The sequence below is a fragment of the Malania oleifera genome, chromosome 3 (genome assembly GCF_029873635.1).
Source record: "Malania oleifera isolate guangnan ecotype guangnan chromosome 3, ASM2987363v1, whole genome shotgun sequence".
NCBI lineage: Eukaryota > Viridiplantae > Streptophyta > Magnoliopsida > Santalales > Ximeniaceae > Malania > Malania oleifera.
Genome location: NC_080419.1, coordinates 39,348,608 through 39,376,480, shown reverse-complemented (window position 1 = coordinate 39,376,480; position 27,873 = coordinate 39,348,608). Strand labels below are relative to the sequence as shown.

The 27,873-nt window shown below is 35.2% G+C and overlaps 1 protein-coding gene across 1 annotated transcript; it reads left to right on the top strand.

The window, feature by feature from the left end:
• Positions 1-739: 739 nt before the first annotated feature.
• LOC131151801 (histone-lysine N-methyltransferase family member SUVH9) lies at positions 740-11,259 on the top strand. The gene is made up of 2 exons (XM_058103216.1): positions 740-3,062; positions 10,750-11,259. Exon 1 carries the CDS (start codon positions 951-953, stop codon positions 2,991-2,993), a length of 2,043 nt encoding a protein of 680 aa, XP_057959199.1. The 5' UTR covers positions 740-950; the 3' UTR covers positions 2,994-3,062; positions 10,750-11,259.
• Positions 11,260-27,873: the final 16,614 nt, after the last annotated feature.

The following is a 27,873-nucleotide window of genomic DNA, read 5'->3' as shown; positions in this document are numbered from 1 at the left end:
GATATATGCATACAGCTGACACCATGAATTTTTCATCGTTGTAATTAATAAAAAGTAAAAGGGGCAGCCTGGTGCACAAAGTTCTCGCGTATGTGGGTCCGGGAAAGGGGCGGACCACAATGAGCCTATAGTAATAAGTAAAGAGACATAGTGTGTCGTGCTCAACTACGAATATAATATAATATAAAGATTCCAAAAATAAATTCTATTAAAAGTAATTTATAAACGTCATTAAATGTATACATCCCTAAGAATGCAATTTTCCAAAAAAAAAATAAAAAATGAAATGTTTAACCAAATATATCTGTACTATTAAGTAAACAAATTTAAAATAGTTTTTAATTATTTTTTTATTCAATCATTTTTTTTTCAAAAGAAATCTTTAATATTATATTAAAAAATATAAATAAATTCATAAATTTGTATTTTATGAATTTATTCTTTCTAAAACGAAGCCCATTTCTTCTTTTTTTTTTTAAGGTAAAGTAATTTTAAAACTATTTCTATTATTATTTTATTTCTTAAAATTGATAAATTGTTTTGTATTTGAATTCTTAATATATTATAGAATGGGTGTTTAGCACTGCTATTTTTTTTTTTTTTTTTTGTATTTTTTCAAATAAATGGACTTTAGAAAAAGAAGATATTAAATTACAAATCCAGGTGCATAAATACCAAAGGATTGATACAAGACATCATAACTTTAACACCAAGGGCAGTTCCGTCAAATTACTGCTCGTATTCCGTTTCAACTTCATTCCTGACAAAAACCACCTTGTCTCCCTTCCTGCTTCCTTTCTCTCTCCCCTTCCGAAGCTCTCCCCCTTCGCTTCTTCTCTCCGCTCGCAGCTTCCCCCATTTCATGCCTCTCTGCTAAACCCTCACACCCATATGACCCACCTTCCTTCATCCCTCTCTCTTCTCTCTAACGCATCCTTCTCTATTTAAAAATGGGTTCTCTGATTCCTTTCCAAGACCTCAATCTCTTGCCTGACCCTACCTCAGCTGCTACCACCATGGCAACGGCCACGGCCACGGCCACAGCCACAGCCACCGCTACTGGAACTGGAGGTGGCGGCGCCGTCACAATATTTCCCAAAATCGAACCCAAGCTTGAACCTATGGACGAAAGCCCACCCCTACCTCAAACTTATCTCCCGAACCCCAACGATGGTTTTTTCCCTAATTCTCAGCCAAACCCCAGTAGTAACCCTGATTCTGTTCAAGAGCTGCCGCAAGGCCTTTCCGAAGAGGATAATGTTTATTCTGAGTTCTACAGAATTTCTGAGCTATTCAGGACTGCTTTCGCCAAGAGGATGCAGGAGTACGGGGATGTTGATGTGTTGGACCCGGATTCGAGGGCAATTGTGCCGGTGCCGGAGGAAAATCAGCTCTCTTCCATCGTGGTTTCGCGGAGGCGGAACCAGCGGTCGTCAGAGCTTGTTCGGGTGACGGATCTTGGAATTGAGGACCAGAGGTACTTTCGGGACGTGGTGAGGAGGACGAGAATGGTGTACGATTCGCTAAGAATTTTCTCGATGGTGGAGGAAGAGAAGCGCAGAGGATTGGGTATGGGACGGCGCACAAGAGGTGACTTGAGGGCTGCTTCAGTCATGAGGGATCGTGGGTTGTGGCTGAATCGCGACAAGAGAATTGTGGGTTCAATTCCGGGGGTTTACATTGGGGACTTGTTCTTTTTCAGAATGGAATTGTGCGTGGTTGGATTGCATGGCCAAGCTCAAGCCGGAATTGACTATCTGCCGGCGAGCCAGAGCTCGAATGGTGAGCCAATTGCGACGAGTATCATCGTGTCGGGCGGGTACGAGGATGACGAAGATGCCGGGGATGTAATAATTTATACAGGTCACGGTGGGCAAGACAAATATTCCAGGCAGTGCGTTCATCAAAAGCTGGAAGGTGGGAATCTTGCTTTGGAGCGAAGCATGCATTACGGGATTGAAGTGAGGGTGATTCGGGGGATTAAGTACGATGGCAGTGTCACTGGGAAGGTCTATGTTTATGATGGCTTATATAGGATTCTCGATTCTTGGTTTGATGTGGGTAAGTCTGGTTTTGGCGTTTACAAGTATAAACTTTTGAGAATTGATGGGCAACCTGAAATGGGCAGTTCAATTCTTAGGTTTGCTGAGAATCTTAGGAACAGACCCTTGTCAGCGAGACCAATGGGTTATGTTAGTCTTGATATTTCAATGAAAAAAGAAAACGTTCCAGTTTTCCTCTACAATGATATAGACAACGATCATGAACCAATGTATTATGAGTATCTTCTTACCACTGTATTCCCACCATATGCATATCACCAAGGTGCCAATGGTAGCGGATGTGATTGTGTTTCGGGTTGTGCTGATGATTGTTTTTGTGCTATGAAGAATGGAGGTGAGTTTGCTTATGATAACAACGGAATTCTCTTGAGAGGCAAGCCACTGATTTTTGAATGTGGCAATTCTTGTCGGTGTCCACCAACTTGTCGTAATCGTGTGAGCCAGAAAGGGGTAAGGAATAGATTGGAAGTGTTTAGGTCGAGGGAAACGGGATGGGGAGTAAGGTCCCTGGACTTGATCCAAGGTGGTGCTTTCATATGTGAATATGCTGGAATTGTTCTCACTAGGGACCAGGCCGCAGTCTTTACAATGAATGGTGATAGTTTGGTGTACCCAAGTCGGTTTACTGATAGATGGGCAGAATGGGGGGATTTATCTCAAATTTATTCTGATTATGTGCGGCCATCATACCCCTCAATTCCACCTTTGGATTTTGCTATGGATGTATCAAGAATGAGAAATGTTGCTTGTTATATTAGCCACAGCTCAAGTCCTAATGTGCTGGTACAGTTTGTGCTATATGACCATAATAATATATTGTTCCCTCACCTTATGCTGTTTGCTATGGAGAACATCCCTCCTTTGAGGGAACTCAGCCTTGATTATGGGGTGGCAGATGAATGGACGGGGAAGCTTTCTATCTGCAACTAAGTCTTTTTGAAGAGTTGGTGCAATTTTGATTGTGGTACAACCAGTATATTGAGGGCATGATGCTCTGAGGTAAGGCTGACTTCCCCTGACAATGTATTTGGATTCTTAGGACTCATCTAGCTTGCACCCTGTTTTCTTTCTGGTTTAGATGTTATATTTCTTCTTGAGAACTTTCCCGTGCAATCTGTAGCTTTTCTTAAGTTTCAACTGTAATGGTCTGATTCTTTGTGCTACTTCATATTGAAGTCCTTTGGAGATGTGCGGTTTTTTAAGTAGATTTAATTTTTTGGTTCTGAGTTGTTTTGACCTTTTGAGCTGTTTATTGGCATAACATTTCATTTCATCTACCTTCCATGATTGACTGGATTTTATGAAATTACTGTTTTCTGCCTGCTTATTATAGCTTAATTTCCAATTTTGTTTTTTTTGTTTTTTGGAAAAAGTAATTTCCAAAGTTTATGGTATACATTTTAAAAGTTCTTTATAAATTTACCTCATTCATTTGCCTCCTCTCCTAGGGTTCTCTAATTCTGCTTTGCATCAAACGTTGATGTTCATGCAGGGTAACAATTTTAAAGATTCCATTTGCAGGATCTCAACTGCTTTAGTCATGTCAGCGTTGTCTGCAATGTTTCTCTAAATTATTCCAGAATTTTGAAGTTCTGCTTAGCCGTATGGCATATTACTCTTGAAATGCATCTAAATAATGGGATATGAGATTCTCGCAATTATTATCAAAATGTAAGACATTTATAAGAAAGAGGGAAACATGCCTGTGGTTTATAATATCTGTTGCTTGATATGTGTGGTGTACTGCCAGTGAAGGTCATGGGTGCATATAGTTTCCCTAAAAATTTATGTCTATTTGCACCCTTTATTTGTTATTGCATGGCTGTATACCTTCTTGATTTGCACCCCAAGTCTGCAGATCAGTTGATTTTTTGCTTCTATTGTTCTTTGAATTGTTGAAGCAGAAAGTAATTTGTAGCATGGTCATTCCTTATTCTTAAGTTATAGGAGTTTGCTAGGCAACCTAGAGGTCTGGAAAGGCTGAAATTTACTGTTTTCTAGGGGTGACAAACTGATGATGTATTTGAGTGTAAGTTGAAAATAGAGGCCAGAAGATGCCTTTCTAACTAAATATAATTGGATTTTCTACTTTAAATTTGGTTAAAGATGATGCCAAAAAATTGTAGCTGATATGCTCATTCAAGATAAGTTATGGATCAAATATCATCACAACTTCTTATATCTATCATCTATCATGGTTGTGCATCTATATGAATTAGCCTACTCTTACACGTATGCCTAATGTAGCAAATATTAATGTTTGTCATATCCATAGTTGGTTAGGTTAAGCCATTCTAGGATTATTATTGTCAAGAAAATAGCTGCCATTGTCATTGAGGACCCCAATTTGTGTACATATATCATTTTTTGGGGTAAATTCTTGTTCTTGGAAGTTAGTGTAGCCAGTCCCCAATACCTGAGATAGTGTCCATTATCAAGTATTATGGTCTTATTTATACAATCTGGTTGGGTGCTTTCCTAGTACCCAATATAATTTTCCATTGGTTAGTAGTCTTATTTACAAGATCTGACTGGGTGTGGGTGCTGCTTAGGCAAATCCTAGACGCTTGCCCTGCTTATAAACTAGTAAATTGTAATTTCAAATATGTATACTATTAGACAAAGAATTCTATTATAGAAAGAGAAGCAGTGTTCCTAATTTCTAGGGCATTTTTCGTTATCATTACTTTATCCTTTAACTTAAGATGCCCTTACATTATCCTTAACATTATAATTTTTATTTAAAACAAATTATTACGTTACCCTTTTCCTTAAAATGCCCTTATATTGTCCATAACACTTTAATTTCTATTTAAGACAAATTATAGTAATGAGTAATTTAAATTTTTTAAACATAAAAAGAACGATTTGTAAAAGTAATTGGCTTTAATTTCAAAAAATGGATAACCATCCAAATTGTCCATGTTTGAAAGTTAAAAAAGTGAGGCTGGGCTATTTGAGTTCATTCACAGTTTAAGACAATATGGTTAAATTTTCTGATTGCAAACCATTTTTTATGTCAGAATTGTACTTGAGATATGCTGATTGAGCCTGAATGGTTTGAAATTGTTGATTAAAGAGATTGTACCTTTTGGGTATAGAGGTTAGAAGATACATCGTAATTGTTATTGAAAATTCAAAATTTACTATTTGAGGTAGATGCTTTAATATTCTAAGGTACTGACAAAAAAGTTAAGAGAAAGCTATTGATGATTTGTCAGTTGGATTGTGTAATTCTCTATCCACTGAATTAGATTTTAGTAATGGGGAAAGCTAAGAAGTTATTTATGTTATAAAAATAAAAATAAAAACACTAAGAAATTATTTCATTTTATTTCATTGATGAGGATGCCAATTTTAAATAAAAGATTAATTTTCTGTTTGGTTTATTTTCAACCATTTTTTTGTTTTCTTCTTCTTCTTGGTGTTGGGGGCAGGGGAGAGAGAAAGTAATTTGAGGACTACGGTAGTCATCAAATGCTCTCCCCAACCCCCACCCCCTGCCTTTTTTTTTCCTCTTTGCTAGATATTTGAGTTCTCCTAAGCCACATGGGGATATCTTTTGGTTATGGATAACTTTGGGGCTGTTTGGTATCATATCTATATCTTATTTTCATTGCAATTTAGAGAAGAAACAGTGAAAACAATGCATTTAGTTGTGTTAGTTTTTAGTTTCCTTTGTCCTTTTTGAGTTGTTGTGGCAACTACTGAAACCATATGTTTTTGGTTCTCACTTGTTGTAATGTGTTGAATCTTTTGTAGATTAAGTCATTGTGTATGTAGTTTTTTGAAGGAAGAAAAATTAAAATAAAATTTCCATGTAAATATTAAAATAAAAATCATTCAAAAAATATTTTCATCATTTTCATGCCTTCATAAACAATAAAGTTGTTCTTGGAGTACTAGAAAGAAAGTTCAGTAATTCGTATTTTTTATTATAATATCTTTAAATTTGTATGCTTTGCACTTTTTTCATTACTCTTAAGCATATTTTTTCCTGGTCCAAGGGCAAAAATGAACATGCATTCAATCATGTTAAAAAATTTGTTTCTGGTTTTGGGAATACAACCAAACTTGTTGCCAGTTTTCATAATTTTGAATGTGATACGAAACATCCCCTATTTGATATGTGAGATAATATCATGATTGTTGTGATCCTGAAACAGCTTATCAGTTTCACCTGGTTGGCTGATTGTGGTGGATGCCAAAGATGGTTATGGAAGAATCCCCAAAGAATTGGGTGTGTCTGTGTAGTATCCAAAACTGCCAAACTTTGTTGCATGAGAAAAAAAAAAAAATCAACAAAATGAACATTAGGCTCAATTACATCAATTTCAATATGCTTCAGTTTTAAAAATTTAGATGGCATTTGAAGGGATAATAAATGACTGAAAAAGGCATAGATGGAAAAGGTGATGATTAAACCGAAAAGTCATTGCCCTATTGAGAGGAATGACATTTTTTGGAAAATGGAATGTGAATATAACATGTAATGTTTAGGTTATAGCTTTTATTTTGTATTGATGACTGAATGTTTTCTGAATAAGAAAATATTTCTTTTGATGAATAAAAATTCATGTGCTCATCAAAAAACAAAATTTATTATACATGCATAATTTTACAGACATATATTTTGAACTTACTGCTTTAGAGACACTAGAAGGTAGATAAGTCAAATGTTTCCTTGGATTTTTTGGGTTTCTGAACAAATGAAACTTCTTTAGGAAGATCATTTTCAACAACTCTATGCTATCAATTATCAAATATGTTCCCATTCCTCTCCTTCAAAATTCTGCAAATGAATACGACGAATACAACTCTAAGCTTTCTTTGAATGCTTCCTTTGGCTCCATCCCTTAAGAAACTCATTTTCATTGATTAAAGTGAAATCTGATGAATATCAGAGGTAAAAGGATCAAAGTCCACACTCATGCTGCCGCTGTAGAATGTACAAATAAATGATCCGCTGAATCCTTGGTTTCGTTGCACAATAATTCCTATTTTAAAATGATTGTTGGAATAAAGTGATCTACCATTGAACTTATACCAATTCCACCATCAAAGTAAGAAAGCCTACAACTCTGAACTTTCCTTTTATGCTTCCTTTGGCTCCATCCCACAATTTTTTTTTTTTTTTTTTTTCATTGATTGAAGTGAAATCTGATGAATACCGGTTATAAAAAGACCAAAGTCCAATCATGTTGCCGCTCCATAATGTACAAATAAATGATCTGCTGAATCCCCCAATTGATTGTACAATAAAGCCTATTTTTAATAAATGATCTTTGGAATAAAAGATCTGCCATGGAACATATACCAAATCCACCATCAAAGAAAGAAAGGCTACCCACTCTGGGAGCCGAGGATCTCTTCACATTCTAGTTAGGAAGTGATAATCTTGTACTAAATAACACTAGTGCATTTTCAGATCCCCAGTCATGAAAATTCTAGTGAATATAATCCCCATGCAATTCTTTTCAATGGCACATGGCATGGTCCATGCCTACGAATTCTTACCGACTGCTGTCACAAAAAAGATTAGGAACTTCCTCTGGTCTAGGAAACTTCCTTGCATCATAATGTCTCCAACAGTGTCATGGGCATGTCTTCGTATGGATGTTGTGTTGTCTTCTAATACCATTACCAATATGGTGATATTTAGATGGTATTCTAACATGTCTAATGTGGCTGTATGAAATTTAAAAATTAAATAATTGATTGGTACAATATATTAGTAATGTGAATGGTGTTTAAAAATAATAACTTAATTGTTAACCCAGGCAAGCAATAAATATTTGCGTGTCTTATTAATTACTTTTTAGTTGTATGTCGTTTGAAGTGAAATTTGTGCTTTTAGTATTCGTTGCCAAAATGGGGATTCATGCTTTTGATTGAAGTTATTGAGCACCACTGAGTGATCAATAGCATAGATATAATTTGTCAGTGTTCTCGACATCTTCCACAAGCCCCTGTATTTTTGCCATCCAAACAGAAACTTCCTGCAGAATTTTAGAACTCCCCAATGTTGCATTTTATCATGGATTTTCAATTCCTTAAGAGTAGAATGATTTTCGAAAAATGAAAACTATTGCATAACACATGAAATGCTACATTGAGGCATATGTATTTATAGTATGAATAGAATTTTCCTTTTATAAACGAATATAACGTTACAATTAATGTGATGTGAAGAAGGTTGGGATACATTTACATCTCTAGATTGAGCAACAACAGCTGCTAAATTTTTTTTTGATCTTACCTTTTGGTCCAAAGGTAATGATCTAGACAGCTGGGGTAAACCCCCCTAAGGATAAAATAAATCCCTTCTGAAGTTAGGACTTGACCCTATGTCTTCGGTACCAACCCTAGAGACTTTAATAGTAAGGGGGGAAAAAAAACCTTCCAAAAATTTCTTCAAGCAGCCATCATGCGCAGAAGTTGGTTATAACCATGATTTAAGTTTAACATGGTTACTTTAATTGAGGATGAAATTATGTCTCCTTTTATCATAGTTAATTGAAATACCTGCAGATTTTTTTCCACTTACCTGTAAATGTCCTCTTTTTAGTAGTCGCATAAATACTATGTTTGTTTCTCTTCTACTTGCTACTGCAGGGCTTGGATAGGTGTTTGAAATTAGTTGCATTTAGTTCTAGTGCTTGAACTGTTGTGTGCAATGGCGTTTCCTCTTTGGGGCTCAAAAGCTGCTCCTGCCACAGAGCAGTTCAAACTTCAGAAGTTGACATTTGTCTTGACATAAAACTGTTTGGAGGCCATTAATACATCGATGTGCTAAACTGGAAGGTGAAACACCATCTTTCAATTTTGCATTGCAATATTGACATTATGAATTCATTGAATGCTCCATTACTCATATGCAGACATTTGAATTGCCACTTAGATGCTCCATAGGCAAGGGTATGACTCTGTTTGGGTCTTGCTTCTATAGTGCCCAATTTCTATCTCATTTTTTGAGCCTCCTCTCTCTGCATCCTCTCTCTCTCTCTCTCTCTCTCTCTCTCTCTCTCTCCCGGAGTTAACAGTCTCTTGTGCTAAAGATGTTCTCATTTTGTGAGATGGAATCTCCTTTTGTTTGTGCTCTCTCTATTTATCACTTCTTATTTTTGGAAAAAGTTTTGATTCTTCTGAAAGTCATTGTACGAAATTTATTCGTAGAATGTGACCATAAATTTTTTATTTTTAAGGTTTCATTTAATCTAGGAATGATAAGTATTGTGCATAGAATTTTTATGCCAATGCCTGTGGGAAGCTTTGTTTATGTTGAAGGCTCCAAAAAGTCCAGGTGACAGGCATGAGGAGGATTGATTGAAGAGTTTGCGAAAACTGTGTTACAGCTGTTAGAATACAATTCGGATATTATAGGTGTGGGGTAAATTGTTGTGATAAGAATTGGAAAGGTGGAGAATAAGTAAATAAATAATTTGCTTTGCAAGTTGGATAATATAAGGTTATGCCCTAGTGCATTTATGCACTTGTATTTGTGGGTAGTTCTGTAGAGGTTTAAATTGAACTAGAAGGATAAATTTGATTGGAACTTTATATTTATTGTAGAGAGGGAGTGATCTCAAATAATAGCTTGAAAGAAATTGGAACTTGTGCTATATACTGAATGTGTTACTGGAGGATGTTCGAAATGGATGGAAATCAGGTGCCTGATTATGAGTGCAGTTTTGAGAGGATAGCCACTTATGAGAATGACTTGCTATTTACGCGAGAAGCATTCAATCTGAAGTGCTGATTGCCGAATAAGCCCATAAGTTGCTGCATGACTCAAAATTTCTTAAATATATCTGATGTAAACCAATGTGGGGGGTGGTGGGGGGGACTGACAATTTGAGGTATTTGGATTGCATGATAGTTTGAACACTGTTCAATTTTGCTGATTTAGAAATTTTTGAATGTCAATAGATGGATTTGCTTTCTGCTTAAATATAAATTAATGCGTTAATATTCCGGTTATACAGTTTCTGTTGGGACTGACAATTTGAGGTATTTGGATTGCATGATAGTCTGACTACTGTTCAATTTTGTTTGATAGTGAGGATGTGAAGAAATTTTGAATGTCTATAGATGGATTTGCTTTCTGCTTAAGTATAAATTGATGCAGTAATATTCCAGTCATACAGTTTCTGCTATTCTGGTAAAATGGTAAATCTTAAGTAGGATCATGCTAATTTCTTCTGATAAGCGGTGCCAAATTACCACACTAGATACCCCTATTTTATGACCAAACAATTCATGTTGTTGACAAATAACCTGCTTGGTTACTTTTCAAGAAAAAAATAGCGTGTTTTGAAATTTTGATAGTGGGGATCGAACTCTGTGAGCAACACACTTCATTTATCTATGCAGTTGCATGCTTTCAGTCCGAATTCTAGATGATCTGATACCTGTTGTGGTTTGTGGTGAACCTGGTAGCAGAATACTCTCTGATTATTTAAATTTATTATCCTCTATAAATGTTATGTACAAAGCCAAAGATGAAGAAGCATGCCCACAATGTGATGTGGAAACAATTTGAATTTGATTCCACCATTATTATGATAGTTTCAAAAGATGAACTTTCATCAACACAGAAGCATGTGTGCAGCTTTGTTTTGGCTTTAATAAAGAAAAGATGACCAATGATGAATTTTGCTGACTTACTGCTTATAACCTTATGCAGATGGGAAACGGGCTTTTGATTTACCAATCCTGTAACCAGGTTCCTTGAAGTTTCTGGTCCTCATCATTTTCTCCAAATGGAATGCTGCATATCTCAATTGCATCAGATGACCTTAAATTTTGACCAAATCTTAAGCTCTGCTGTGGCTTTACCTTAAAAGTTTTGGACTTCAGTTCACATTACAAAAGGATTGCATTTTTTTTGGGCGGGTGGGGGGAAGAGCGAGCTCGCAGTCATTGGTGTTGCTGCTGTGATTCTGCCTGCTGATTTCTCTGGACAGTAAATCCTCATCTTCGTCTTCTTTCCTTCCTAGGAGGAAACTTTCCACACTATTTCATTGGGAGCAGTTGCACCTAGGCTTGTAAGCATGACTGGATAAACTTTTGTATTTTGAGCATGTATATATGAAGTCCAAATCAGATAAAGCTTGTACAGGAACTGTGTCGGTTCATGCTTGGATGGATAAAATCCTTTTTTTATTTATATATTTTTGTTTTTAGTGCTTTAAAATTTTTGTCGATTTGATAAAATGTGTATAGTATTACAGTTACTCTCAGATTTGGGTTGGCATGCCGGCGGGTTGTTTGCCATCTGATTGATCAAGGCAACTGACTGAAGTGGTATATGGCGACATGCTGGGCTCAGCACATATGCTCCCTTCACTTGCTCCAGCTGCTGGGTTGTGCTTGTGTTGTGAGTAGAAGTCATGGGAAATAGGAATTGGATGGTTTACTGGAAATGCAACTGTACCTCTGTACTTATTATAATTGGAAATCTGCTGCACCTTAACCGGACATGGTTCCTCATAACTCATCACTAGCACAACAATCATGTTACTGCTGAAGTCAAATCAATCCATTGATGTGGTCTGGTCCTAAAATTGGGTTCTCTCCCGGCAGATCAGCTACTTGTTTCCTAAATTGAATGCGTGTTGTATGTATCTTACCTATGTATAAAATTTGTGAAGTGAATTGCCTATATAGTATGTGAACATGTAATAGCAAGGAAAATGTTATTTATGTGGAGTGAATAACAAGTTTAAGTGACAAGTTTAAGGAACAAAGTATTCTCGTATAATAAGTTGTAAATTAAGTAGCGCTAACAAAAATTTTAATGATCTCAACCATGTTAGTTGTTTCTCATTTTCGATCTCGACATATACAAGTCTAATGATACGCCATTTAGATCAGTGGTTCAACAATTAATTTCCTCTTAATTAATATATTTTTCACCTATCAATGTTCTCTCAATGGAAGCATAAATGATGTCTCAAGGCCAAATTGTGTTGCACTGTTATCCAAAAAAACTAAAATCCTATTTGAGCAAATATTATTATACTAAATTAGATGTAATAAGATACATTAAAATCTTCTACAGACCTACAGAAAAGTAGCTATTAATTTGCAGAATCTTTGAGAGCATAAATATAAAGTAAGATTTGAGGATTTTATTCCAAATCTATTAAAAGTTGTTTAAAAAAAAAATCTACTTATAATTTGTTGGAAATTATGGAAATTTATTATAGGAAAATGTTTGGACATCCAACTTTATAATTCAAAACTGTATGGGTGTATGAATATGACATTCTTGCAATTAGGCGAAGGCTCACATAAGAGCAATTAAAGACTATGCTTATGTTATTAGAAAGGAATTTCTTTAAATTAATTTAATTCTTATCTTTAAAAATATTTTTTTACACATATTTAAAACAAATTAATCAACTAATTCATTACTTCTTTTCATATCAATGTATTCTTCATAGGACAAACATTTTTTTTTGCACATATACATAAAGCCGCAAAAGATTCGATGAAAAAAGAAAAGATAATGAAAGAGTAATCAATTAAATTATTTATTAGCTAATAAAAAGTATATATTTTTTATGATTAGGAATTATATCTAGGTAAGTACTTCCGATTTACTTAAACGACAACAAATCAAAACGATAAAAATATCACCGCTTGTCTTGAGCAAATAAACCATAACAAATTTTACGAAAATAATTTTATTTTTTATATGTAAAAAAATAGCATATGTATTTTCAAAGTCAAAATAATTATATTTAAATATTGGGATACATGTCCAAAGTATCTGGCGTGAGACGTCTTAGAGTAGTCTTGTTGTCCAATATAGGTACAATCTTGACTTATTGTTGTGAAATGAATGGTGGATGTCTTCAACACACCTGTCCCATCTCCAATCTCCTCCATGTTTCCCATGTGAATTCATTATTATTATCAGACAAACTCACTAGTCCTTTCAATTATAAAAGAATAATTAAATATATTACTTGCTCCTCCCATGACTACATAAAGGGAATCAGCTGATTGAGATAACGAGCGGAAAAACTAAGAGTGCAGAGTACAAAATGCATTGTGCAGAATATTGAGCGTAGAATGCAGAAAGAAAAGAACACACAAAAAATAGAGAAGAAACAAGCAAGAGAGAAAAGAGAAAGTGAGATATTTTGTAAGGTAAGAAGGTGAGATATTTGTACAGAAGCCAGATATATATTGTAATTCCTCTTAACATATTGGATTTCTTATTTCATCCGCCCTTGGAGTAGGTATAAATCGAACCACGTAAATCCAGTCTCACTTTTTTTTTATTTTTCTACTTGTCTTCATTACTTTCTGCTTATCCCCATTTATTTATTATTAATTCCTGTTTTATTTAATAAAACGTTATCAGCACGATGCTCCACCCAACTGATATATTTATATATATATATATATATATACCGCCTTAATGGACGATTTTATTTTTGTTTATTAATACCGCATTAATGACTGGTTTTATATATATATATATATTACCAATCTCTAGAAGAGATGGTAAAATAGTCCTCCTGAAGAGGCTACACATTTAATCTCCCGAAGAGATAAGTCTCCTGAAGAGACAATATATTTAATCTTTAGAAGAGATAGTAATTGTTTATCTCTTAAAGAGGGTATATTTTTAATCTTTCGAAAAAATATTATATTACTATTTCTATATTATTTCAGTTAGTATGTTTTGCTTTTCTAAATCATTTTATTATTGTTAATTTATTCAAATGTTGAGCCTAAGTTAAGTTTAGTTTGTTCCCCATAACATCAAAGGCAACAACTATCTCTCATGGACTCTTGATGTAGAAATCCATTTGAATGCAATGAACTTAGGAAATAAAATATTAGATGGAAATACCGCATCCCTACAGGATTGCTCTAAAGTCATGATCTTTATACGACAACATTTATAAAAAGAATTAAAAATAGAATACCTCATTGTTAAAGACTCACTCGTCCTATGGAGAAATTTAAAGGATATGTTTAACCATAAAAAAACAGTGATTTTACCAAAAATTTGATATGAATGGTTGCATGTAAGGTTGCAAGATTTTAAAACTGTCAATGAATATAACTCAACTCTACATAAAATTAGCTTGAAGCTAAAGTTATGTGGAGAAAATTTTACTGATGAAGACATGTTAGAAAAAAACTTTTACTACTTTCCATCCCACTAATGTGCTCCTGCAGCAACAATATAGGGAAAGGAAATTTACTAAATTTTTCGAACTTATATCATGTCTTCTTGTCACTGAACAAAATAACAAGCATTTGATGAGAAATCACTAAATTCGTCCAACTGGTTCAATCTCATTCCCTTAAGTGAATGTAAACACATCTCGTGGTCAAGGGCGAGGTCGTAGGAATGCTCGTGGGTATGGTCGCAGCCGTGGTCAAAATAATTACTGACATCGATGTGAGGTAACAAACCCCCAGAAGAGGGATGGCCCCTAGAAGTGGGCAAATGATCAGAATCAGCGACCCAGATATTATGAAACTAAATGTTACATATGTAGAGGAAAATGTCATTGGTCGCGTACCTGTCGTATGTGTTAACCCTATGGGTCATACCCTATTTTGATTATGACAAATACTCAGGTATTTAATGTCTGCCGAGTTGATGTGTAGGTTTATCTTGGCAGTATCATATGATGGCACTCAGAGACCTAGAGGAAAATGAAGACCCTTGTTATAATTTAATTTTTGTAATTTCTATTCGGGTCTGCAATATTTAATTAAGAAAAGGTCTGTAATAATCTGTATTTCATGCATGTAGGAACTACAAGATCAAAGACCTTAGAACTACTCTAGGTCTCTACACATCTCTCGAAAATCAAAATGACCATAGAAAGACCTTAGGAAACACCCTCGGTCGACTGACACCATATTTTTTCGGTGCACTCAAAAAGGCTTAGAAATGACCCTAGGACACTCACTCATGCATACATATGATTGATCATTTGATTAGGGTAATTGAATGCTTGAAACAGGACCAAAATGCACTAAATGTGCACATTCGGTCGACCAAACTGGTGCTTGGTCAACAAGTTGACCATAGCCCCATCGACTGAACTCATGTAGTCCATGTGACCCCGATCGACCAAACTCCCTAGGGGTCAACTTTATTGACCTCCTGGTCGACCGAGAAGAAAATACTTTGCAACGCCCTTGTCGACCGAGTTCCCTCGTGTGGGAACTCAACAGTCTGGTCGACCGAACTACTCAGTTCAAATGTCCCCGATCGACTAAACCTCGCTAGAAGGGAAAATCACCTTTGGACTTACAAGTTTGGTTGACCAAACATGCAGTTCATTTTAGTCCCGGTCGACTGAACCTCACAAAAAGGCTTCGAACTTACAAGTCCGGTCGATTGAACTCATAGTTCATTTCTTGCCCGGTTGATCGAACCCCAAGAACTTGGGTCGACCGAACTTGTCTTAGTCGAGCGGTGCTCTTGGGTTGGACATGATTTTTTACCATGGCTAACTTTTTTAAGCAGTGTTAATTATTCCTAAATGTTTTAAAACAATCCTAATAATGCCCTTCATGTCCCTAACAGTCATAATTCTCCCTATGTCTATATATATGAGATCATTTACTAAAATTAACAAGAGATTAGGGAATTAGATTAAGAAAATTCTCTCTGAATTTTTGAGTGCCCTTTCTTCATACACATCTCATATACTCATTCTTTTATCATTCCTTTGCCAAATCTCTCTGAGTGAGTACATCTTGAGTAATCCTACACAGCTATAACCCTCATTAAGCAAAGATTTTCCCATAGATTTAACTTGATAAATCTTCTGCTCGGAAAACTCTTTAACTTGAGAATCTTTGCATTGTCATTACAAGATTCCTTGAGTAATTATTTTTGTGTGCAAATTATTTTTCAAAACTTATTTTCAAACAACTATTGTGCTTGATACAATTTGAGAAAATCTTTTTGAGTTCGTTTGAATAATTTTTCTAGCATCTTTGAAACACTAAGCTGATATTCAGATTTCATATACTTTGCTTTCAAAGATTAGCTTGCTTGAACACTCTTGTGCTTGATTAGATAAAGTCATTATATTGAGTGTAGATTGCACATATACACCATTAAGCTTATAGTTCTTACATGTTTGGTGTGGATTGATTATTACTTGCGCGTATTGGGTAAATATCTGCTTTACTTGAAAGAATAATCACTGCACCATTTCATTGATTGTGAACATACTGTTGTATTTCCAAGCACGAACCTGAAGAGGGAGACTAGCCCTGTGAAATAGTCCCGGATTAGCTTAGACCCGGTTAGGAAAGTTAGGTGCACCATCCTGTTAAGGTGTAGGTTGAGGTCAGCCCTGCTAATTGACATGGTTGTAAAGGTTGAGGTTAGCCATGTGCTAATTGACCTGGTTGTAATTGGTGCTGCTCCACCCGCTAAGTGAGCCTTTAGTAGAATTCTCCAGCTTGCGAGCTAGAGGCGGGGACGTAGGCACAGTTGGCTGAATAACATATCGTGTGTCTGTTTATATTTCCGCATTTTATATTTACTACACATATATGTTATGATATGAACGATGCACATGATTTAAATTTTCGCATCTTATATTATCTGTGCATTTGGGATTGTATAGAAAGACCTTAGGTTACCAAACCACATTGACTTTTGACTTAACCTAAGAGAAAAGTTTAAAATTCCAATTCATCCCCCCAAACTAACAGTACGCCCAGACACTTGGTAGATTTATTCCAAGCATCGATAAAAGAAAAAGGAAAAGAGTAAAGAAATTGAAACAAATTTTGTCGATAATATTGTTCCAATGGACCTTGATACTGAACAGTCCAACTCTGTGTATCTTGATGTTGCTAATTTCCTTGTAAATCCATATGAAAATAATGATGTAATATTTTAGGACACACACACACACACACACACACACACACACACACACATATATATATATAGTAAGTAATATTGTATTTTGATAAATTGTTGCTATTATTATAGTAATGAGCTTTTAAAATATTTTTTGTAGTGAAGTTTGTCTTAAAGCTTTGAACGAGCTTAAGATGTCTATGGAAGAAATTTGTTTAGCTGAAAGTGCTACAACACACACAATTCTCCGAGATAGAAAATATTTCCATTATTTGAAAATATTATCAACTTATGTTAATACGATATCTAGGTCTACAAATTTGATTGAAGGCTCCAGAAGAGCTAATATTAAGTTACCCAATGGTACTTTATTACAAATCGATGAAACTTTATGTTCTAGCAAATCCAGAAGAAATCTGTTAAGCTTTAAAGATTTAAAACTCAATAAGTATCATATTGAAACTACAAATGAAGGCAGTAAAGAATTTCTTTACATTACTTCCATTATTTATAGGAAGAAACAAATTTTAGAAAAGCTGTCAACCTTATCTTTTGGACTATATTATACAAAAATTAAAGTAGTTAAATCCTATAATGTCTTGCACCAAAAGTGCAATGACCCAGAGTTATTTACATTTTGGCATGATCATCTTGGACATCCTGGAGATGTAATGATGCGAAGAATCATTGAGAACTCATATGCTCATCCACTAAAGAACTAGAAGATTCTTTTGTCTAGAGCTTTCATGTGTACTGCCTACTCTCAAGGGAAATTAATTGTCAAACCATCTGTTTCGAAAGTAAATTTTGAGCCGCCAAGTTTCTTACAAAGAATTCATGGTGATATATGCAGACCAATACATCCATAATCTAAACTATTTAGATATTTTAAGGTTTTAATTGATGCATCTACTAGATGGTCACATGTTTCTCTGCTTTCTACTCAAAATGTTGTTTTTGCTAGACTTCTTTCTCAATTGATTAGATTACAAGCTCATTTTCTCGATTATCTAATTAAATTGATTCGTATGGATAATTCTGGTGAGTTTACATCCCAAACTTTTGCTAACTATTGCCACTTGGAATAGTTATTGAACATCCTATTGCTCATACCCATACACAAAATGGTTTAGCCAAATCTTTTATTAAGATACTTCAACTTATTGCTAGACCTATGATTATGATAAACAAATTGCCCATATCTATTTGGGGACATGTCATTCTTCATGCTGCATGTTTAGTTCATATAAGACCAACTGCTTACAATAATCTTTCACCCATGCAATTAGTCTCTGGGCAATAACCTGATATTTCTAATTTAAGAAATTTTGATTGTACAGTATATCTTCCTATTGCCCCTCCTCAAAGAACTAAAATGGGTCCTCAACATAAGCTTGGTATCTATGTCAGTTTTGATTCTCCTTCTATTATTAGATATCTTGAACCTTTAATCAGTGATTTGTTTAAAGAACAGTTTTAAGATTGTCATTTTGATGAAACGGTATTCCCTGCATTATGAGGAGCAAAATTAGTACCTGAAGCATAACATGAAATCATATCGAATGCCATGAGTTTATCTTATTTAGATTCTCATACAAATCAATGTGAACTTGAAGTTCAAAAGAATATACATTTGCAAAGGATTGCAAATCAGTTACTTGATTCTTTTGTAGATACCAAGGCAATATTAAAATCTCATATACCTACTGCAAATATTCTAGAACGTATTGATGTCCCTGAAGGACAGCAACCGTTAATAAATCTAAGCCGCAAGTTAACTGTGGAAGGTCTATTGGTGCAAAAGATAAGATTCCCAAAAGAAAAAAATTGAAATTTGCAAATGATTCAGAAGAGGTTACAGAGGTAAGTAATCTAATCGACATTCACAAACCCATTTCTCCTGAAAATGAAATCCCTATTATAGAATCTCCTGAAGAGAAATCTCCTCCTGAAGAGGACCTCCTAAAGAGGAATCTCATGAAGAGAAAACTCCTGAAAAGACATCCCTTGAAAAGGGACAGGTACCTGGAACTAATAATAAGATCTTAGTACATTACACAAGAGAAATATGGGATAGAAATAATGTCTTTGTCAATAACACATTTGCATATGTAGTAGCTACTGACAATACTAGAAGTAATGAGGATCCTAAACCTAAATCTGTGGATGAATGTCGATATAGAAGTGATTGGCCGAAATAGAAAGAGACTATCACATCAGAAATAAACTCTCTTTTAAAAAGAGAGGTTTTTGGACTCGTAGTCCAGACACCAGAAGATATCCAACCCATTGGATACAAATAGGTATTTGTGCATAAGCAAAATAAAAATAATGAAATTACTCGATATAAGCAAGACTTTTGGCACAAGATTTCTCACAAAAACCAGAATTGATTATGAGGAGACATATTCTCTTGTAATGGATGGAATCACTTTCAGATTCCTAATTAGGCTAACAGTCGTTGAATGACTGAACACGCGTCTTATGGACGTAATAACAACATACCTATATGAATCATTGGATAGCGAAATTTATATGAAAATCCTTGAAGGATTTGAATTGCCTAAAGCAAAACCTAGTAATTTATATTCAGTCAAACTCCAACGTTCCTTATATGGATTAAAGCAATCTGAACACATGTGGTATAATCGATTTAGTGAGTACCTAGTGAAAGAAGGATTCATAAACAAACAAATTTGTCCATGTGTTTTCATTAAAAGATCAGAATCTGGATTTGCTATAATTGCTATTTGTGTTGATGATTTGAATTTAGTTAGGACTCCTGAAGAGCTCACTAAAGTTGTTAATTATTTAATGGCAGAATTTGAGATGAAAGATTTAGGAAAGACAAAATATTGTCTTGGCATACAAATAGAACATTTAAATGGTGGAATTCTTGTTCATCAATCTAAATATACTAAAAAAGTATTAAGGCAATTCTATATGGATAAAGTTCATCCTCTAGGATCTCCAATGATGGTGCGGTCACTTGATGTTAAAAAAGATCCATTTCAACCTCATGATGAGGGGGAGGAATCACTTGGTCCTGAAGTACCATATTTAAGTGCTATCGGTTCTTTGATGTATCTGGAAAATTGTACAAGACTTGACATTGCATTTACTGTGAATCTACTAGCAAGATATAGCTTTGCTCCTACTCGGCAACACTGGAATGGAATTAAATACATTCTATGTTATTTGAGAGGTACATCTGATCTGGGTCTATTTTACTCGTTTGATTCCAAATCTCAACTAGTAGGATATGTAGATGCTGGATATCTATATGATCCTCACAATGCTAAATCTCAAACTGGATATGTATTTCTTTATGGAAAAACTGTTATATCTTGGAAATCAGTAAAGAAGACGATTACAGCAACATCCTCCAATCATTATGAAATACTAGCTATTCATGAAACTAGTAGAGAATGCATGTGGCTCAGATCAATGATTTCTCATATCCAAGAAAATTTTAGTCTTCAATCAATCAAGGATATTCCAACAGTTTTGTATGAAGACAACGCCGCATATATAGCTCAATTGAAAGGAGGATACATAAAGGGTGACAGGACAAAGCATATCTCTCCAAAATTTTTCTATACACATGAACTCTAGAAGAATGGTGATATAGATGTACAACATATCCGATCAAGTGATAATATAGCAGATTTATTCACCAAGGCTTTACCAACTACAACATTCAAGAGACTGATTCATCTTATTGAAATGAGACATCTTAAAGATCTTAACTAGATAAGTTAATATATGGGTGACATCCAAGGCAGAGGGTTGTGAAATGAATGGTGGATGTCACCATCCCCATAAATGTCTTCAACACACCTGCCTCATTTCTAATCTCCCTCATGTTTCACAAGTGAATCCATTATTATTATCGGACAAAGCCACTTGCCCTTTCTATTATAAAAGAATAATGAAATATATTACTTGCTCCTCCCATGGCTATATAAAGGGAATCAGCTGATTGAGATAAAGAGAGGAAAAACTAAGAGTACAGAGTGCAAAATGCAGAGTGTAGAATACTGAGTGTAGAACGCAGAAAGAAAAGAACACGCAGAAAATAAAGAAGAAAGAAGTAGGAGAGAAAAGATAAAGTGAGATATTTTGTAAGGTAAGAAGGTGAGATATTTGTACAAAATTCGGATATATGTTGTAATTTCTCTTAACATAGTGGATTTCTAATCCCATCCGCCCGTGGAGTAGGTATAAACCGAACCACGTAAATCCAGTCTCACTTCTTATTTATTTTTCTACTTTTCTTCATTACTTTCTGCTTATCCCCATTTATTTATTATTAATTCTTGTATTATTTTATAATATTTACCAAGTATTTGTGATCCATAATTTTTAAGGCATTCTATATCCCGCTATGTTAGCGTTGACCGTGTCCTATGTATTAACAAAATTTCACCTATCTAGGAAATTATACCCACCTAAAATTGCAATTGAAAAAAGTTATTAGTTATCACACACAACTTAGTTCTCCTAAGAAGTCTATACTACAGGTTTTTATGTATCAAACTTCAGTGGACATTATTGGGATATGAATCCCTCCCAAGATCAAATAACACACACAAGTAACACATAAAATTTACGTTCTTTGACCAATTTAGCCTACGTCCACGAAAAAGGAGTAACTTCACTATATATTTGGGTATATAGTGAAGGAGAAGGAGGATTACAACACACTCAACTCACTCACTTTAATACATACTCACGAAGAACTCACACTTATTGTGTCTTCACTCACTCTCACTCACCTTTTTTTTTTCTTTTCATGTATGTATTTTCACACACCATAGGGCTATTCAACGGAGGAGAATTACTCCATTTTATAGGCAAAGATGAGGAGATCATCATCGTAGCAAGTCTCCTCCAACAAATGTCACCATCAGATTTTCCTCCTTGGAGTGTGTGCTAACCAGCAACCAAAGCAAGTCTTCACCTTTTTTATTATTTATTTAAGTGGAAAATCCAACTAGGTCTAAAAACCATGTGCAGTATCACTCTCCTTTTTATTATATGAGGTGGGCCTAACAAATCTCCCCCACCCGACTCATGCGGAGAGTTCCACCAAACATGTCGTGGTTCTACAAGCTTCAAGCTTTGACTTGGACATTGTCTTAGTTATCATGTCCGATGCATTGTCATCAATATGGATCTTCTCTATACTTACCTGCTTTGACTCCACTGCTTCTTGAATCCAATGATATCAAACATCAATATGTTTCAACTTTGAATGAAAACTTGGATTCTTGCTGAGATGAATAGAATTTTGACTATCACAATAAAGAATATACTTCTCTTGCTTGAGGCCAAGTTCCCCCAGGAACTTTTTCATCCATAGAAGCTTTTTTCTTGCTTCAGTGATGGCGATGTTCTTTACATCAGTAGTGGACAATGCAACACATTTTTGTAACTTTGATTACCATATTACTGCTCCCCCTGAAAATATCATTAGGTATCTCGAAGTAGACGTTCTGGAATCAACGTCACCAGCCATATCTGCATCTGTGTAACCTTCCAACATAGGTTTGCGATGACGAAAACATAAACATAAATGAGAAGTACCTTTAAGATACCTGAGAATCCACTTGATGGTTTCCCAATGTTCTTTTCCAGGATTAGAAAGGAATCGACAGACTACTCCAACTGCATTTGTGATATCAGATCTTGTGCATACCATGGTGTACAAAAAGCTACCCACAACTAAAGATTAAGGCGCTTTCTTCATTTCTTCTTTGTCATTTTCACTTGTAGGATATTGCTTGAAAGTAAACATGAAGTGTCCAACAAATGGGCAACTGACTGGTTTTACTTTGCTCATGTTAAATCTTTTTAGCACCTTCTCAATATACTTTTCTTGAGATAACCACAACTTTTTATTTTTCCTATCTCAAAAGATCTTCATTCTGAGAATATATTTTGTTGAACCCAAATCCTTTATTGCAAAGGATTTGCTTAGTTCTTTCTTCAACTTTCCTATCTTCTTAGTATCATGACCAACAATAAGCATATCTTCCACATAAAGCACGAGAATATTGAAATCATTACTAGAATCTCTTAATAAAAACATAATGGTCAGATGTGAACTTGTTATACCTGTGCTCCATCATGAAAGAATCGAACTTCTTGTACCACTGTCTCGGTGCCTACTTGAGGCCACACAAACTCTTTCTCAATTTGCACACCAACTGTTCTTTTCCTTTGACCTCGAATCCTTCAGTTTGTTTCACATAGATTTTTTCTTTCAAATCACCATGGAGAAATGCAATTTTTACATCAATTTGCTCAAACTACAAGTTCAGGTTGGCAGCCAATCCGAGAACAACTCGAATAGAAGACATCTTCACCATGGGCGAGAAAATCTCTTCAAAGTCAATGCCTTTTCTTTGACCAAAACCTTTCACAACTAGTCGTGCCTTGTACCTTAGTTGTGAGTTTCTTTCTTCATTTTTCAATCTAAACACCCATTTGTTGTTAAGTGCCTTTATTCCCTTTGGTAATTCTACCAAATCATAAGTGTGGTTCTCATGCAAGGATTTTATCTCTTTTTGCATGGCCTTCGACCACTCATTCTTGTGCTCATGTGACATGACATCCTCATAACATTTGGGTTCTCCCCCATTAGTTAGCAATACATACTCATTTGGTGAGTATCTGCTAGAAGGTTGATGCTCCCTAGTGGATCTTCTTATCTAGGGTTCTGCTACTGGAGCTTCTTAATCACCTTTAGCTACTAGTTCATCACTCTTATAAACTTCCCTGTTATCATCATGCTCTTCTTGTAGCTATGGTGGTGAATCTGGAGTCAGCTCGAATGGATTTTGGAGGATATGTTTTGGATTATCGGCCTTCTCACAATTGTCAATAGTTTGATCTTCAGAGAATGTCAGATCTCTGCTTTATATGACTTTTCTATTCTTTAGATCCCATAATATGTAGCCAAACTCATCAATACCATAATCGATGAAAACAAACTCTTTTTTATTTTGCATCAAGTTTGGTCCTTTCATCTCGAGGAACATGGACAAAAGCTTTACAACCATACACCTTTAAGTATGTATAGGATATATCTTTCCTAGTATAGATCCTCTCAAGAATTTCACCTCCTAAAGGAACTAAAGGAGAAAGGTTAATGAGGTTAACTGTTATCATTAATGCCTCACCCCAGAAGGATTTTGGTGGCCTTGAATGAGAGAGCATGAGAATAATCTAGTTGCAGATGGTTCTGTTCATTCTTTCCACAATGCCATTGTGTTGAGGAGTCTTGGGAACTAAATTCTCAAGCTTGATACCATGAACTCTGCAATGATCTTCAAATGGCCCAATATATTTACCACCGTTGTCTAAACGAACACAATTGATCTTTCTTCCACTTTGTCTTTCAACATTGGTTTGGAACTTCTCGAACATATCTAACACTTGGTCTTTACTTTTTAAAGGATAAGCCCACTTTTTTCTAGAGTGGTCATCAATGAATGTAACAAAATACAATGATCCACCAATACTTTTATCATACATAAAACACACATCAGTATAAAACAGATCTAGAAAATGCTTTCTCCTAAATGGGGGGTTCTTTCGAAATGCAGCCCTATGTTGTTTACCAACTAAACAATGAGTACAATTCTTTAAAGAATCACCTAAGAAATTTGGAAAAAGCTTTTTCCCTGCAAGAATTTGGAGTCCCTTCTCACTCATGTGGCCAACTTTGATGTGCCATAACTTTGTGGCGAGTTCATATTTTGTAGCATTCACATCTCTTGCATAGAGTTTCTTAACTTGAGCGTAGGATAAGCTAGCATCCTATTTTTTCCTTTAGACACCACCAAAATCCCTTTCTTGAGTTTCTAGACTCCATTACCAAAATAACTTTCATAACCTATGTCATCAAGTTGACTTGTGGAGATCAGATTAGGGCGAATGTCTGAGACATGCCGAACATCCTTCAGTAGTAGCTTGCATCCAACATTTGTTTCTATCAACACATATCCTTTACTAGCAACTTTGCATTTGACTTCATTTCCCATCTTAACAAAACCATAATCACCACATTTGTAAGATAAGAAGAAGTAACTTTGTGCTGTTACATGGAATGACCACGTAAGTTTCACCTTCATCAGAAGTCATAGTTGCACTTCTCTTGTCCTCCTCTTTCTTGTCTTTGCTAGTTTGTTTTGCTTTTCATTTCCAACAGTACTTCTTTATATGTCCAGGCTTATTGCAATAATAGCAGGTGAAGTTACCTCTTGATTTTGATCTTCCTCTGGACTTGCTATGTTCTTTTTGTCACATTGAGAAGATCTACTTCTACCCCTCTCATTGACCATCACTTGTTCCTGAGAGTGTGTGGGCAAGCCTTGCTCGGCTCTTCTCTTGCCTTCTCTAGTGATGCTAATCTTCACCATACTCAAGGTTATCTTTATTTCTGCTGTTGAATTATTGAGAGCTACCACCAGTGTCTCCCAGCTATCTGGCAATGAACTCAACAGGATCAATGCTTGTATTTCATGTGCAATAGTCAACTCCATGCTTGTCAGATTATCAATAATTTCATTGAATTTATCCAAGTGATCTGAAACATTTTGTCCACGACATAATTTTAAATTCACAAGCCTTCTTATCATGAAGGCTTTGTTTTGGGCATTCTTTGGCCCGTACATCTCTCCCAGATGTTGCCAAAGTTTGTAGGCATCCATTTCTTTGGTTGTATCACGGATTGCCCTTAGCTCAACCCCCTGTCTTATAACATTGACAACTTTTCTATTGAGCTTCTTTCGATCAGACTCATTTTTTCCACTTGGTATAATCCCTTTGCATTCAATAGGTGTAGACACCCCATTTTTACCCCGGCCCAATATATTTATTATCATTATTATTATTATTAGTATTTTTATTATTTTATTTATTCTTATTATTATTATTATTATTATTATTAATTTTCATTAGTTGTATTATTATTATTATTATTATTATTATTATTATTATTATTATTACTTTTATTTTTATTTTTTATGTCTATTTTATTATTATTATTATTATTATTTATTATTTCATTATTATTTTTAATTTTTATTATCATTATTATTAGTATTTTTATTACTATTATTACTATTATTTTATTTATTATTATTATTATTATTATTATTATTATTATTATTATTGTTAGTTGTATTATTATTATATTTACTATTATTACTATTTTTATTAATAATATCACTACTTTTAAATATTATTATTTTCATTATTATTATCTATATTATTATTATTATTATTATGGGCGGCACATACTAGGGTTGGGGGGTCTTTTGTTTATAAATTGATGAGGAGCACAGGGCAGGGGGAGGGCGAATAAAAAAAAACCCCTAATCTCTCCCCACTTCTGTCGCTGCAAACAGCAGCGGCGCCTCCCTTCATCCTCAGCCATCACCCCTTCCTCTGCTCCATCTTCCCCTTCCCGGCAACCTCACAGCAGCACCGCCGTCGCCGTGAACTCCTCACGGTTTCTCAGAAAATTCAAACAGTTGCCGACGGAGCAGCAGCCCTCTGCGATCCAGAACATGGCTACTCTGGGCAACCAATCTCCGGCCTCCACAGTACACAGCCTCATCGCCGTCGCGGTCATCTATCCCATGCGCCGTCATCAGCTCCGGTAACCCAGCCGGTGTTCGCGGCCAACCAGCATCAGCAGCTCCCTCCAGCCGCGAGTCCCGGCGGCGAAACCTCCCAGCGCTGTCACTCGCAAATCCCAAGCAAACCCCGAGCCCACTCACAGCCCCATCACTGTCGCTGGTCTGCAACTGCTGCCGCTACAACCATCCGAGAACTACACAGCAGCAGCGGCAACTTGCTCCCTCTCCCGAGCCTCCATAGCAGAAGCCAGACCAACTCTCCTCGGCCAGTCTTCTCCGGCAACTCCTCCTCCAGCAACTCTCCACCAACCCGAGAGCTTCCAGCCCAGCCTTCGTTCCAGCAAGCATCAACACAGTTCCGCCATCACACCAGTAACTCCTATCATCCCTGCACATCAACACAGTCCGGCCACACACACCATACATGCTATACACACACAGACACACGTGCACGTGTATTGTGTTTTACTCTTTATATATTTTTTTTCTTTTTGTTTTTCATTTATTTATTTATTAGTTTACTTATTTATTTTTCTGTTTCTTTTCTTATTCTGATTTGTTCTAATGTTTAAAGTTTAATACTTCATTGTATGATTATGTATATTAATATATTATTTATTGTAGTATGTAGGTAATATTCGCATCTGGCCTTTTTATTGTATATGCGTTAAAATTGTAATATTGTGTTTACGGTTTTATTTTATTGCAGTAATATTTGTTTGGATTTTTTTTTTCTTGTGGTAATTATTGTAAATATTAATTGATTTGTTCCCATTGTTGTAGGGTTTCCTTTATTTGCAGTGGTAAGTATTCTATTGCCTTGTATCTAAATGTGGTAATATTTATTGTGTGAATTCAAGTATATGATATTCAAGTTGTATATCTGGCACTTAGAGCTATGGTTGTATTTATTGAAATGTTAATATTTGCATGGTAAGGGTTATATTGATAGGGCATACAATCTAATGTTTAATATGTGTTTTCAGGGTGTGTTCGTTATTCGTTGTATTTATTGAGGTATGGTTTATATTGTAAGATTTTATCATGATGGTATTTATATTGTAAAATTTATATTGTCTTAATGCGTAATGTGTATTCTTAGGGTTTGGGTTGCCATCTTGTTGTGGTTCTTGTGTGTAAGATATTTTATTCATGCTTATATTGTATGTTAACTTTATAGTATATTATTAGTATTTTAGAATTTTGGTCATGTTAAAACTTTTAGTAAACTAGTTGCAGTATATGTAATATTTTAGAACTATAGTTGTACGTGTGTTTAATATTC